This window comes from Poeciliopsis prolifica, unplaced genomic scaffold (genome assembly GCF_027474105.1).
Source record: "Poeciliopsis prolifica strain line A6 unplaced genomic scaffold, Auburn_PproV2 SCAFFOLD010, whole genome shotgun sequence".
Taxonomy (NCBI): Eukaryota; Metazoa; Chordata; class Actinopteri; order Cyprinodontiformes; family Poeciliidae; genus Poeciliopsis; species Poeciliopsis prolifica.
This window is the reverse complement of record NW_026562385.1, coordinates 3,090,486-3,105,103: the sequence shown is the minus strand read 5'-3', so window position 1 is coordinate 3,105,103 and position 14,618 is coordinate 3,090,486. Positions and strand designations below refer to the sequence as shown.

The 14,618-nt window shown below is 39.2% G+C and overlaps 2 protein-coding genes across 4 annotated transcripts in view; one reads left to right on the top strand and one right to left on the bottom strand.

Annotated features, from left to right (window-relative positions):
- Window positions 1-7,932, bottom strand: part of LOC129363148 (mitochondrial import inner membrane translocase subunit TIM16-like) — a 105,642-nt gene extending 97,710 nt beyond the window's left edge. Inside the window, exons 1-6 of one of the 2 annotated variants that reach the window (XM_055035034.1) lie at window positions 7,789-7,932; window positions 6,333-6,429; window positions 5,582-5,659; window positions 5,208-5,278; window positions 4,503-4,689; window positions 3,441-3,517 (exon numbers count right to left, since the gene is read on the bottom strand). In XM_055035034.1, coding sequence (XP_054891009.1) covers window positions 3,441-3,517; window positions 4,503-4,689; window positions 5,208-5,278; window positions 5,582-5,659; window positions 6,333-6,429; window positions 7,789-7,848 — 570 coding nt within the window. In that variant the 5' untranslated portion in view covers window positions 7,849-7,932. The remainder of the gene's footprint in view (window positions 1-3,440; window positions 3,518-4,502; window positions 4,690-5,207; window positions 5,279-5,581; window positions 5,660-6,332; window positions 6,430-7,788) is intronic. The other variant, XM_055035036.1, reaches the window with a different exon arrangement.
- A 708-nt stretch (window positions 7,933-8,640) lies between these two features.
- Window positions 8,641-14,540, top strand: dnaja3a (DnaJ heat shock protein family (Hsp40) member A3a). Of its 2 annotated transcripts, none has more exons than XM_055036256.1 (11): window positions 8,641-8,869; window positions 9,497-9,633; window positions 10,611-10,694; window positions 10,823-11,029; window positions 11,121-11,273; window positions 11,355-11,502; window positions 12,658-12,722; window positions 12,855-12,983; window positions 13,076-13,191; window positions 13,286-13,383; window positions 13,845-14,540. In XM_055036256.1, the coding sequence occupies exons 1-11, from the start codon at window positions 8,662-8,664 to the stop codon at window positions 13,865-13,867; spliced, it is 1,368 nt and encodes a 455-aa protein (XP_054892231.1). In that variant the 5' UTR covers window positions 8,641-8,661; the 3' UTR covers window positions 13,868-14,540. The 2 variants fall into 2 exon arrangements, with proteins under 2 accessions (XP_054892231.1, XP_054892230.1); XM_055036255.1 differs by lacking the exon at window positions 13,845-14,540 and adding an exon at window positions 13,508-13,814.
- Window positions 14,541-14,618: the final 78 nt, after the last annotated feature.

Here is a 14,618-nt window from a genome sequence, read left to right as displayed (position 1 = left end):
GCAAATACACAAACGAGGGGCTATTCATGCACAGAAGTGCTCACCAAACAACTGCATGAATGCACAAACTCAAACAAACAATCATTCTCTCTTATCCCTCTGACAATATCACACATGAAAAACACATACCACCTAAACTCATAAATGCACAGATGGGAGCCCTGCATGGCCGTGTCTGGATTTTGCGGGTGCTTGTGCAGCAGCTGTTTAATCAAAGAGGTGGCGCGTCACTCTCAAGCTGCCGTTGATGAGTTTTCACTGTGCACCGAATACACACAGACGCTGGGAATCTTCACCCAGCAGCGCTCTCCATCAGTCGCTGTGCTCGTCAAACAGACGGCGCTGCCAGACTGCTGTTCCCAGTCTCCCGTGGTTACTCGGGTCAAAGCCTGCTGAGACTGTAGCTTCTTTATCAAGTATTTGTTACAGCATGGTGTTTGGACAGCATAATAGTCGGTCCCGTTCGTCACTCACACTACCTGTAGCTTTGCCTGCACTTTACAGAATCTCTTTCTTCCACACATGTGCCATAAATACACCTTTCGTTCAGTCCAAATAAGGCCTGTCATGATTACTGCTCTTTGGGGACGGGGTATTCCCTTCATCTTCCCCCACCCATGCACCAGTGTTTACCCTACAGAGGAGACGGGGATTGGACCCACATGTTGGCAAGCTCTATTTACTTTAATAACTCCAATTGAAGGGAGTGAAAGCGGCCCTCTTAGTTAAATGACACCCGAGTTGAACATGGCTAAAAACTCAGAGGCCCCCAAACACACACACATACGCACACACACTTTCTTCTCAGGTGTCTTGTTCTTTCAGGCTGCATCAATACAGCTTGTAGCTCTGATTAGGATGATTATCCTGTCAGGAATGTCAAGGTTTGGACAAATCCTGTGATGGCTGGAGTAATTTGTTACTTGTCAGAGAGAAACAAACTATGAGCAACCAACCAACAATCATACCTATTAAATAGGTGAACCTGGTACATTTCTGTGTCAAAGGTCATTTGTTCTCAAGGATGAGAAAGTGTCATTACACATGGTCTAATGCAGGATCTAGTGCCCATGTACAAATTTTCCCATCAGTCACTGAGATTTCAGTAAAGAACCGACACAAAGAGGTCACTTAAGTAATGAGATATAAGTCACAGAACAAACATGAATCTCAATAAAGTAGAGTATCAATAAAAAGTTCATTTCAATAATTAAAATCACCCTAATGTTCCAAATGACCGAATCAAGATTAAGTTTTCTGTTTTAGGTAAGTTAGGATTATTAAAATGAATATAAGTCATAAGTATGGATATAGAAAGAGAATTTAGAAATATAAATGTATCAAAATGTAATACCATTAGAATTTTGAGTCACTGAGACTCAATAGAAGATCATTGCTAATAAATAAATAATAAAAAAAAATTAAGATTCATTATTTGCACAAATTACTGAAATAAATAAGTTTTCAATTGTCTTCTCCTTTGTTGAGCAGTATCTTTACATTAACGTCCCACATAGAACAATTTTAATAGCTTCTTTCTCTTTCTGTTAATTCACTATAACCTAATGGAAAACCCATTAATATAAAGAAGGACCTTTTTATCTTGAGCAATAAATTTACACTTTATGATGTTCAACATAAATATGTGTAAAACACTGAAGCTTTACAACAGAAAAGTGTTGCAAAGCCATTAACCTATGCTGGGTACAGGTAGCGATGAGACAGCCCCGAGTGACTAAACCTTCACACACAGCCTGTTTCCATTAGTTTCTTAATTTCCAAGCAGTTTTCCAATCTCATTTAGGAAAATCTCCTCAGGCCCTTAGTAATGTCTTTGGCATTACTATTTCACCACTGTAACAAAACTGGTAATTAAAGTTTTTACATTGAACTGATATCAAAGTTTTTCCCTGTTTTCCTTTGAAAAAGGCTCCATAATTCCTAATCCAACGCTGAATGCCATTCCCACCCTCTTTTATGAGCTTCACCTTGTTGACATTTTGATTTAATTCTCCAAACTGAAAAGGTGTATATGATTCAATGGCAGCATCTAGTGGTGACAACCTGTACCTGCAGCAAATGGTTCCTGGGTCCAAATAAACCTCTTAATCAAAAATTATGTTTTTAAACATTTACTTAAAGTATAAAGCATCATAGCTTTTAGTTTTTCAAGATTTAATGGATGATTTAAAAGTTTTTCTGCCATTCATGTCTTTGTGAGAAAAAAAAACTGAAAATGAGCTGTACAACATGACAAAAGATTGGGCATTTAATGCAATGTGTCTCCAGTAAAATTTTATTAAAAAGAAACTAATATTTTAATGGCAAAATATATGAATGTACAAAGTCTAGGAACTTAAATAAGTGTGCACATGCTCAATCTAATACTTGGCTGAAGCATATTTTAATGAATTAAAACATTCAATCTTCTTAGGTTGAATTCCATTACTATGCTCCATCTTCACAAGCCAGTATTTGTCAGTTTTATGTAGCAAAAGTTCACCAAACCAATCGTCAGGGAATCTCCAGACAACATATATTTTCTATCAAATCTACAAGAAATCTACAGATTTCTATCTATAGATGTGTTAAAACTTAACAACTAGAGGAGTTATTCTTTTCTTGATGTGGATCTGGATTCATTGGGATGCTCACAGATCAAATCTTTCTTCATCTTTCAGTTTCAAATAAAAGTGATACACTTTTGGTTTCCAAACTGATTGGTCTTTAGTGCTGTTCAATTAAATGGAATGGAAATCACTTTTACAATACAATATAATTGGCCAATTCAAGAGAAGCAACATGACAGAATGATGCAGTATGTTTTCTGACCATAACTAAGGACTTCAGTTATAAAGGTTTTAGGTAGGCATGGATATTTTGTTATCTGCCTTGTGACTCTACACTCCAGACCAAACATATGACAAAGTAATGATTGTTGTCACTTGAAGAAAACAGATTTCTCTGTAGCTGGTTCAGTGTTGCTAAAAGCTTCTTGGTGGCCTCTTCGCTTTCAACATGTTAACATATATTTTGGAGGAAAGTCACGTTTATATGTCCATGTTTCCCTACATATATTCTTTAATCTTCCTCTATTCAGTAGCATTATCTGTACTTAATATAACTGATGTTACAAGTAAACTGAAAAGTCTTTCCAAAAAACATTCGAGGGTGTGCATTGTCATCTTTTTTTATTTATTGTTTTTACGTATTTCCTCACAATTTCTCATTTTTCAGGATAAATGTAGTAGAGCAAAGTTTTTAAATTATTTATAATTCTTTCCTTTGTAACATCACATAATCCTGGCATTTTTAGACAGGTGTGCACAAATTCAGCCTGAAAGTTTCTGTGAAACTCTGTCAATTTGCAAAATAAATTAAAACAAATTAGGCAATGCTCATGTCTCCTGTTTAATTTTGGTGCACTGAGTTATCCTCACCTTGCTGGAGGATGCAAGCAGGGAGCCGTCTCGCTTCCAACTGAGACTCTGCAACTGATCGCTGTGCTGCTCCAAGGCTGCAAACAAAGACGACCAATGTAAGGTGAAAGGGAACAGCAAACATAGCAAGATAAAGATGAGACAGGGACGGAAAAAGTTGAGGAAAAAGAGGAAGCATGACAACACGAACGATGAACAAAGAATGACAACAAACACAGATGTGACAAAAAAAAAACAATATTCTGAAGACGTCACCACAGGAAAACAAGGAAAGATAAAGCCAAACAATTCGGAAAAGGACAAAGAGAGAGCAGATGATTTGCATAAAAATGTGTGAAAATTTTAAGCATTGATGTACAAAACACTGCTGTCAGAAGAGAGCACAGCACAGCGTGCAAGAAGTTTTTTTTTAACACCAAGAAACAAAGAGATGAAAAATAAAGGGTGCTCCTATGAAGATTTCCTCTTTTTTTTCTTAAAGGAAGAACCTTTTTTTTTTTTTTCCTTTGGCCACAAAACAACAAATAAAAGTAATGAAAGACTCTGTGGAGGGAGCAGCTCATGAGATGCTGGATCAGCAGTGAGCAGCAGCCAGCTCAGCTGTCATGGGGAGGTGAAGGGGGTGTGCAGTGTTTGTGGTACAGGAGGGAAGTATGGAGGGGAGTGAGGGGGTGAATGAGGCCAGAGGACAGTGAGTGCATCCTGAGGCCAGCCTGAGGAGATTAGCCTCAGGACTGCAAAATAAAACATTACCTCTGCTGCTCCGGCACTTAGACAGAGCCACAGGGCTGTAAAATGTAGGCAAGTCAGTCAGACATTCTCCGGCAAAAAAAAAAAATTAAAATAAAAAAAAAATGCCAACCTACTCCTTCACTCCAGACCAAATACATATTTCTGATACACATAAACACAACATGAACATGGCACAACGTAAGCTTTAACTGACACAGACTGAAGACATGATATATAATGTACAACAAGACAAACTTTCTGAGACATGTAGTTTAATTTTGTCAGGGCACACAAACTTAAATTATTGTAAAGCTTTCTCAACATGATTACCTGCAAGAGGTGCATCTTGCCTGCTGGTGTCCCAAATCAGAGGAGACTTGGCGGTTGCAACAACCAGCAGGCCCGATGAGGTGGGATGGAATTGCACAAGCTCGAGCCTGCCCTGTTCTGGCTGTAGAGTCAGTACAGGACTGCTGGGCTGTTCCTGCTCTGGATCGCACAAACACCACAGCTTCACCTGCACACACAGGAGTGTAAGATGTGAAGATAATATCTTCTCCATTGTAGATGGAGAAGAATTCAGGTGAATGCATCATCTTGTCAAGGTTTTAATGCTGATTTATCATCTTCTCAGTGTAGGTAAAGCAGGTAGAAGCGATGACTATTGATTTAACAAAGGGAAATGTCAGATTCAGATACACAAGTGACGCTATAGGGTTTAATTATGAACTTTATGCTTTATGACACCACAACAAAACTGACTCTGTTCAAATCAGAGAAAGACCATAACATCTGTCAGAAGATGGATGGTCTCAGCAAGGTTTTAGGGAAGTTTTCCAAGGTGAATTAAAATACAATGAGGTCTTGTTTGTGCATAATAGATCATGAGAAGTTCCTGATTTTTTGAGAACACAAAAAACTTTATGTCAGGAAAACAACATTTGTAAAATGGAGAATACTGAAGGGTAGGAAAGAGAGATAAAGGGGAAAAACAATGACAAAGTTGGGAAGAAAGTGGGACATTGTAGAGCTTACAGTTTCATCCCCAGAGCAGGTTGCTAGGAGACACTCGTCAAAGGGAGAAAAGTCCATATCAGTCACCAGATCTGAAGGAGGAAAGAAAATTCATGTTAAAAATTGGTATAGATCCTGTTTGGCTTTTATTTTTAGACACTGTCTGCACTTCTTTATTGTACAAAAACACAACATGTTATTAACTCATTAAAATAAGCTACACAGGACTTCAGATATATTATAATTTTTGCATAAAATGTGCTCTTTATGTGCTTCAAGATACTAAATAACTCATAAAAAATTGGTATTAATAAAAAGCACAAGGTTTTTAAACACTCACAAAATCTGAATGGTAATGACCCATATACTTATTTGTATCACATCAATTCAAGTACCGGAATGGCAGGAGATCTGGGTGACCGTCCATTGGCCATCTGAAGGGCTGACTGAGGTCAGGCCCACCATCCCACCACCTAGAGAGACATGCAAGCACATAAAACCTGGCAGGAACCACACCATAAAACCCATTTAGACTAAAAAAAGGTTCATGAGGCCTGGACACTGCCTGGAAAAATTACTCATACCTCTTTAGCCATGTCATGTTACACCAAAAAACTTCAATGTGATTAACCGACACAAAATAGTGTCATAGTTATTTACTGGAAAGAAAGAGATAGAAGCTAGAGTGGAATAAGAGCATCGAGGAACATAGATTTTCAGATGTCTATTCTTTATTAAGGGTATATTTTACATTAGCTTTTGTTAATCTGAAAATGTGTTTTTATTTCAATGTAAGCAACTTTTTTTCCATTTTACAAAAAATATGGAAAAAATTAAAGCAAGTCTGTTTCGTGTTTAGTTTGCATCAAATATTTTTAAGAATGAAAAATGTATTTTATGTGCTCTTAAAGGGAGTTTAGACTTATTTTTTGTTCTTAATATGCACGTAAAACTATAGCTTTTCATTTCACAATGAGTAGCTTCTTTATTCCACATATAAGTGAAGCTATCATAATTTTAAGGGTGTTCAGCAGTTAACAATATTTGCAGGGAGATTGGGCAAAATGTCTCTTTTCATTTGTAACAGCTGCATATGTCTGAATCTGAAGACAGTATTTTTATCTTGCCACAAAATTAAATCCATACCAGCCTGATCGGTGTTGAAAGCCACCAGCTTGGAGCTTGCTGTGATGTGGCTCCCCTGGCAGGAGAAGGAGCCGGCGTGGACAATGTTGATCCATCCCTACATTTACAGACAAAGAGGCACAAATAAGAAAACCCATACATGAACAGAAAAAAGAGAAACTCGTGGGGGGAAAAAAGTGTGATCTTAATGACAGGGAGGAGAGCATGTGACCAAGTTGGTGCAACAACCGTCAAAGAAAAAGTAGCCAGCAATAAACAGGAAGGATCTAGCTGAGTGTGCACACACTTTAGAGTTTTAGATCGAGCACAGAGCAGAGGAAATGGAAGTGCTCTTTTCACTGCACGGCAGGGAAAGGTCTTACATAACGTTAGCATGGCAAGAGCAGAATGTGTGTACAATATGCTCCATTAACTACTGCAAATTAGCTAAACAATAAAAAGCAACAGTAAGAGTATGAATAAACAAAGCGTGAATAGTTTTGCTCAGGGAACACTTATTAATCGTGTTTTCTATGAAGCTGCATATTGGTATACTTTGTTTTCACTACGACATCAAAGACATTTCAACAATTTAAGCAAGATCTGCAAAGATGATTATTAACTGGCTCGGCAGTGTTGCAAGAGAGCGTCTGTTTCCCTCAAACGAAAGCTGGACAAATTCATCTGTGAATATTCAATCAAGCAACACCCACTCCTCTTTGTCTCCCTGTCAAGCCCCTCCAACTGCTCCTTGCTTGCCTCTCTATTACGCTTCTCGTCCTATTTGGAGCGCTGCGTCCCATAGCTGCGCTGCGTTTTGAAATGAAAGCACATGGCTGCAGCGTCGGAACAGCTACATGCCTTCACGAATCATTGCTTCAGCATTCACAGGAGCAAGGCACCACCTGCTGCGTGTGCAGACTGGGGGGCATCCACTGATTGTGGGTGTGTGCGCATGCCAAGTTTTCATTTGTCTGCATGGAGGCAGTGGGGTTGCATGAAATGCTTCACACAGGGGTTGTGCAGGCGCTGTAACCTGGAACTGATGGGTTCAAAGGCATATTTGTATGCAAGACACTTGAATTCTGGTCCAGACATGTCGACTATTGAAATTTATACGTATCCTTCCTCCTTAGCTGATGGTTTCAAAAAATCTCAGCGGCATCCTAACAAAACTCAGAAGTGAGCAACAAATGCAACGGGAAAATCACAAATCAGTGAAACAAAAGCTTAATGGGTTTCATTGCAACATCTGACGAAGGCCAGCCGCTGAAACGCAGCCACGAGGCTAACAAATACATATAAATATGCACTATTAGCAAGTGCATTCATATTTTTCTCTTTACTACAGGCTCCCAGATGCAGGAAGTTCAACATCCCTTGCAAGCAGACAGACAGGCGTTCCTCCCCAAAAGTAGCTCAGCAATAGTGTTAGCCAGGAGATCTGTTTCTACCCAGAAGCGGGTTCACTGCTCACCTCCTTCTTGGCAACCTTCGGAGTGGTGTTTTTGAATTTGGAGGTCTTAAAACGATTCATAATGCTCTCCAAAATTGACTTTCGTGCCTTCCGGGTGTCTGTCGAGCTGGTTGGTACTGCTGAGAGTGCTGCCGCTGCTGCAGCTGACAGCTTTGGCCCGCCGCGCGGTGTTCGTTCGATTTGCTCTACCGACCGAGCCGAACGGCTGGGCGGTGTCTTCGATTTTTCCTTCAAGCCAGAGAGAAAATGACAATAAAGTTTGTTTACATTTTCGTGTGTCATCTAATGAAGTAATGAAGTAACTTGGTGTGGGACGAGTTGCCAGAAATTGTACTGATATTAGAGTGGTATCACGTAGGTAGGTCGGAGAAAAAGATGTTGTGTATTAAAACTACCCCGACAAGTATTTTTTTAATGACTTTACTAAAATAAATGTAACAAAGTTTATATAGTTACCCAATAAGCTCTGAACAGAACAAACCACATACAGTAATACAGCTCGATCCCAAACCAGTAAATCAGACCGGGATTTTAGAAGTTTTCCCACGTCTAACAAAATGCCACTCACAATATGGCGGTGATATCGGCGTACGATCCCGTGGTTAAGCGACACGGTGTTCCGAAACGTGCAACCTTGGAGAATAAAACGTTTGCATAAATTTTTTTTCATGTGATTTGTTTTTGCAAATAAATATATTTTTCCCCTTTTTTGAAAAACTATAGTGCTCGATGTATAATTTACTAAAAAGTAAGAAAAAACGTTTTTGTTGTTTTTTTTGAATATACATAAATATAAATATATATATATTTCTATGCACGCCCACACAGTTTTTCCAGACATGCGCAGTCTGACAAGCGGTGGCCACTGTCGGCATGATGGCGTCCTCGGCCGTTCGTAGCTCCTCACGCTGGATTACAGTCATCGTGTCCTCTGGACCTCGAAGAGCTGCCGGTTTCGTTCTGTCTTCTGACCATGGAAGCCTCCGAAGTTTTTCTACTGTGGGAGCTGAGAAGTTGTGGCGTGGGAGCAGCTTGTTTTGCGGGGGAGCAGGGAAAGCGTTGACATTGAGAGGGGTGTCGGGTGAGAACAACATCAGCTAAGCTAAAATAAGCTACGCGTACCATAATAATACAATTTTACTCAAGTGACACGGTCTATATTAATCGGATAACTGCAAACTAATATCTAACTACAACGATGAAATAAGGTTTTAACATCTATACATGTACCTGGAACCACCTCAAAGTAGTTGATCAAATGTGATGTAATCAGTCTAGCTAACTTTGCAGTTTTAAGTGACATTAGCAAAGACGAGAGTATTTTGTTTGAACTTTGTTAGCTATTGCGAGTCATGCTTGAATTATGATTGACTTCTCCCCAAGTATAGTAATGCAAATTCAGGAGTGCCAAATTATATCTATACAGTTTAGTGAAATCCTGTAACACTACCCTATTTTTAACCAATAAAGTGCAGTGCCATTTGGAAACCTCTTTTACTATACTGATTGCATATTTCTTAATTACAAAAAGAAAAATAAGAGGAAAACATTTTTGCAGTATAGGCTTATGGGAACTTTTATATATCTGGGGCTGAGACCCAAACAGGCTTGAACCTTTTAACTGAGAACTGTGAAAAGCTGCAGTGCCACTTTGTAACACTTCTAGTTGTCATTTACTTGCCTTCTCGCCTCTCTGGGCAAATTTCAGATCTGATGTCGCCCCATGCTCTCTTCACGCTGTCCTTCCACACAAGCGCTTCTTCGAGTAGCAAGCAGGATTTCTATCAGATTCTTGGAGTCCCTCGCACCGCATCCCAAAAGGAGATCAAGAAAGCCTACTACCAGGTTTGATCTTGCCTCATGTGCAGCTTGACTTTGTTGTAACTCCCAATGTTATATCAAATTATTATGGTGGTAAACGTGGGAGTGCAATATTATTGCTAATTTATGAGTTTAACTTAACATTTTCCTGACTATTTTCTATATTTTCACAAAGTCTTCACTACTGTCTGTGGCCTTTAGCTTTTCAGCTATTGAAAACATAAGTTGTAGCTGGTTTGATAAATGTAGCATCAAAACTAGCTACATTTCATCCAAATTTTCCAAATTTATCACTGACCTGCAGAGTGTGAATGATTAGCACTTAAAATGTATTAGCCTTCAAAATTATCCATGCAAGCAAATGTGAATTTGCACATATAAATATTGTAGCTAGACTCCAGATCCCTATTGTTGGTCTACCGTCTGGGATTTTTGTGTCTGTTCAATCCCAAAGAGATGCCGAGCTGCAATTTGGCGCGGTCTAATATCTAAAAATAAAATCAGCCTACTTTCATGTTCATAGCTATGTTATAACCCCAGCAGGATATTTAATTCACAGAGGAATCAGCTTGGTTCTGGTAATTTAACAGTCTTATACTTTTATAATGTTTGCAGTTAATGTAGGAAATGTAATGAACTGGAACTACACTGAAATATATTACAAGAGGAATTATGAATGAGTCATATCAAAACAGAGACAAAACATGCCATCGGTAGACTAGCTCATACTTGTTTGCTCAACACAAGGCTATTCTGCAGAAGCTCCTTTTGAGACAAAATATCTGTTGCTGTCAATTATTTTTCCACACTTTAGAGCCACTTATGTATACATAGCATTGGTTTTAATACAGTATTGGGCTGAGACTCTGTCTGGACATGACAATTCTTATATTAACCTGATTGGTAGCAGGGGGCAGAATCCTGATCAGTACACCCATAATGGCAACCAAAGCAAGAATCACAGAAGTTGATTTTTATCTTTTGCCTTGTTTCGTTCACAGATGGCCAAAAAGTACCACCCAGACACAAACAAAGACGACCCACAAGCAAAAGAAAAATTTGCACAGTTGGCTGAAGCATACGAGGTTTGCTTTCAGTTTTTATAATGAAGCGTAAATAAATATTATAAAGTAGATTTCCTTGAGTTTTGATTGGAAAAGTCACATCTATGAGTTTTTATGTGGATTTAAGCTTTGCTCTTTGGTCTTCTCAGGTGCTCAGCGACGAAGGGAAGCGGAAGCAGTACGACGCATACGGTACTGCGGGCTTTGAAGCAGGTCAGGCTGGAGGAGGGCAGCAGTACTGGAGTGGACAGGCCAGCCATGTGGACCCAGAGGAACTTTTCCGCAAAATCTTTGGAGAATTCTCAGCGGGCCGTGGCTTCGGAGACTTCAACGCCATGTTTGATCAGCCACAGGAGGTTAGTGAGATTTACAGAAAACCAAGCAATGCTGTGATCAACTGTTTGCCTTTTAGCACCTTTTCTAAAGTTCCCTCTGTTTTCCATGTAGTACAACATGGAGCTGACATTCACTCAGGCAGCAAAGGGAGTGAATAAGGAGATGTCTGTTAACATAGAGGCAACCTGCCAGCGCTGCGATGGGAAAGGCCACGAGCCGGGGACTAAGGTTCAGCACTGCCACCACTGTAACGGCTCAGGCATGGTAAGAACTCCTACATAAAGTTTGCATTTTCTATGCGATTTTAGATTATACTTCTAAAGAGACCTTTCCCACTACCTACAGGAAACAATAAACACAGGACCATTTGTGATGCGCTCTACATGCCGGCGCTGCGGGGGAAAAGGTACGGTTATTTCAACTCCCTGTAACACCTGCCGTGGATCTGGACAAACCAAGCAGAGGAAGACTGTGGTTGTTCCTGTTCCTGCAGGTCAGTTACACTCAAGTATCAATTCAGCTCCTACCCTTCACAAAGTCTGTATTGGCTAAATTATTTCCCTCTTTCTTTTTTATAATAGTTGAGCAGGGAAATTTAGTGGAATACCTGAGTCTTGTTGTAACATTGAAGTCAACCATTAACCGTTCATAAAATAAATAAACTGCATAGCACTTCTGCAGCTGCACTTTAAAAGCACCACTTTACAGGTTCCGTTTGCCTGGAGTCTGATTTTTATTTTTTTTAATTTTAGTGTCTGATATTAATGGAAAAGTTTACTGCTTAAAAAAACTGCCCACAAGTTCTCAATTGGGTTCAGGTTGAGGTGAAGAAGAGGGCCATGCCAAAAGTTTTTCATCTTTATTGCCTGAAGTGGCTAGCCATGCAGAGGAGTACTTGGCTGTGATGGAGCGTTATCCTGCAAACACTGCAAAAACAAAATCTTACCAAGTATTTCTGTCTAGTTTCTAGTGCAAATACAACAAAACACTTGGAATAAGAAAAAACTTAAGTAACGTTTACACAAGATATAAACGTTACTTAAGTTTTGAGTAAAAAGCTATTGATAAAAAGTAGTAGTTTATTTGGCAGATGTTTTTTCACTTCTAACACGAAAAAACGTCAAGCTGTCTATATTTAACTTGTTTTGAGAAGTGTATTTATTGCTGTGTAAAAATCACTGTCCTTTTGAAAGATTCAATTGTCTTCTTGACCTGAACCACTGTTTGAAGAAAGTGTCGTCTAAAGACTGACAATAGGTCAAGGAGTGGATTTTGAGCCTCACTACATAGATCTTTATCAGCCTCTCACAAGTGTTCTCCAGGATCACTTGTATGTAGCCTCAGCCATCTTTTCATCAATGTTGACCAACTTCCCTGTTGTTAGTGACCAATGTCATACCACAGCATAATCCTGCTGTCACCATCATGTCAACTGCACACAGCATTTAGCAACAGTTCTTTCACTGCTATGCTCTTGTTTTTGTTAGTCTATCGCATAAAAGAAAATACTAAGTCATGGTGCAAAGCTTTGCAACGTTTCTCAGGAACCAGATAATTCAGAGACGTTTCAAATTTTCACCTGCAAGATTCAGAATTTATCCCTTCTTAAAAACAAACTGAATTATTGTTTGTACTTTCTCCCTATCAGGAGTGGAGGATGGTCAGACGGTCAGAATGCCAGTCGGAAAGAAAGAAATCTTCATTACATTTCGGGTTGGTATTTACTGCAGAGCCGACATGACTAGACATGATCTGGCATGAATTTAAGTATAACATTTGTCAGACGGTATAAAGTGTGCTGCATTCAACATTTGGACTCTTTGGTATAATCTTCATTTTATCCAGGTCCAAAAGAGTCCTGTGTTCAGGAGGGACGGTGCAGACATTCACTCTGATCTTTACGTCTCTGTGGCTCAAGCCATTCTGGGAGGCACAGCAAGGACACAAGGACTTTATGAAACGCTTAATTTGTCAGTAAGTAGAGATCGACTTAATCTGATTAAAAATTATAGCTTCATACTTTTACAGTTGAAAGATCCACTGGTATTTTTTTCTTTTATCCCCAGATCCCTGCAGGTGTCCAAACTGACCAGAGGATCCGTCTGTCAGGCAAAGGAATTGCTCGCGTCAGTGGCTATGGCTTTGGAGATCACTACATCCACTTCAAAGTCAAAATACCAAAGTGAGACTCCACAGATGTCTTTGTTTCTCTATAGAGTTCACTGGAAAATTGTGAGGTGTCCAAAATACAACTTTAAATCAATTTTCTTTTGTAGGACTTTGACAGATAGACAGAAGTCTCTTTTAACGAGCTTTGCTGAGGATGAGACCGATGTAGAAGGGACGGTGAATGGAGTCACAAACACCAGCACAGGTATAAAGACCGTCTCACTCCAAGATAGTTCTTTTTTCCCCTCCCTGAGCTACTGAAAATCCATAAAAACTGGGAATTTTTGCAACTCAAGTTGTACTTAGTTGCAGTGTTAATATTTGTCCAGGTGGGGGCAGCAGTGGTGCGCAGTCTAAGGCAGGGAAAAGCAGCTTCCATGTCGAGAAGGAAGCAGAGTTGAGAAAGGAGGGCTTCCTCACCAAGTTAAAGAAATTATTTAGCTCTTCCTGACAGCCATAAATCGGGTATGGCTTTTTGTGTAAAGTAGTTGCTTTAGACACCTATTCATGTGTGCTACAGTACAAAACATGGCACTACATAGTCATCTGGTTTGTGGCTGTGCATGTTCCCTACATTGAATTATACTTCCGGCTAATTCATAGCATCCCGACTGGCATATTTACAGAGCAGCAATTTTAAGTTTGTTTTATTTTTTTTGTCCCAAGGTAAGAGATCGTCCTGGAACTAAACCCAAATGAGCAATGAGGACTGCGCAAAGCAAGGACAGTATAAATGTAGAGGGTCAGAAGAGACCGAGAGACTTGGAGTGTTGGTTTATTGTTTTGGATGGATGACTAAGAAGCTTTCCACCCAGACCTGTAGTAAAAAATCCTAAGGATCATCTTCTCTGTTCCCCTGCTGACGTGGATCTACGAATGTGCCAGTCTGCCAACGACACCACGCATGGCTGCAGAGTGTGTCTTAGATGACCAACTCTGTGCATGTTGGTCATCTGTTTACCAAAACGCAAATCTAAAAGCAAATACGTTTTAAGTAATAAATTATTGTAGTAAAAATCTACAAAAACAGTTAAGTCTGTTTAGGATTAAATCCAGCTAACTCACTATATTGCGACCCTTGTGTTTTTATTTTTACACTTCTTTACTCAGCTCTGACTGTTGAACATCTGCTTACAGCTTCAGATTACATGACTTTTATTGTTAGGTCTTATGTTGGATAATTTGACACACAAGCTTTCCTGAACTGTAAACTGTCAAATATTTTTAGTTTTGAACAATTCTAAAATTCTATGTAACAATAGTAAAACAGGAATTCAACCATGTATCATTTATATAACTATATTCTGTATAGTTTTAAATATATGGGCTGGTTTTAAAAATAAAACCTCTGTTTTACTTCTAGCTCTTGAAGAGTCATATTTTTATGTAGATAATTTCTACCAACCTAGGTGAACTTAGAGCAGCTTGAATGTTTTTGGG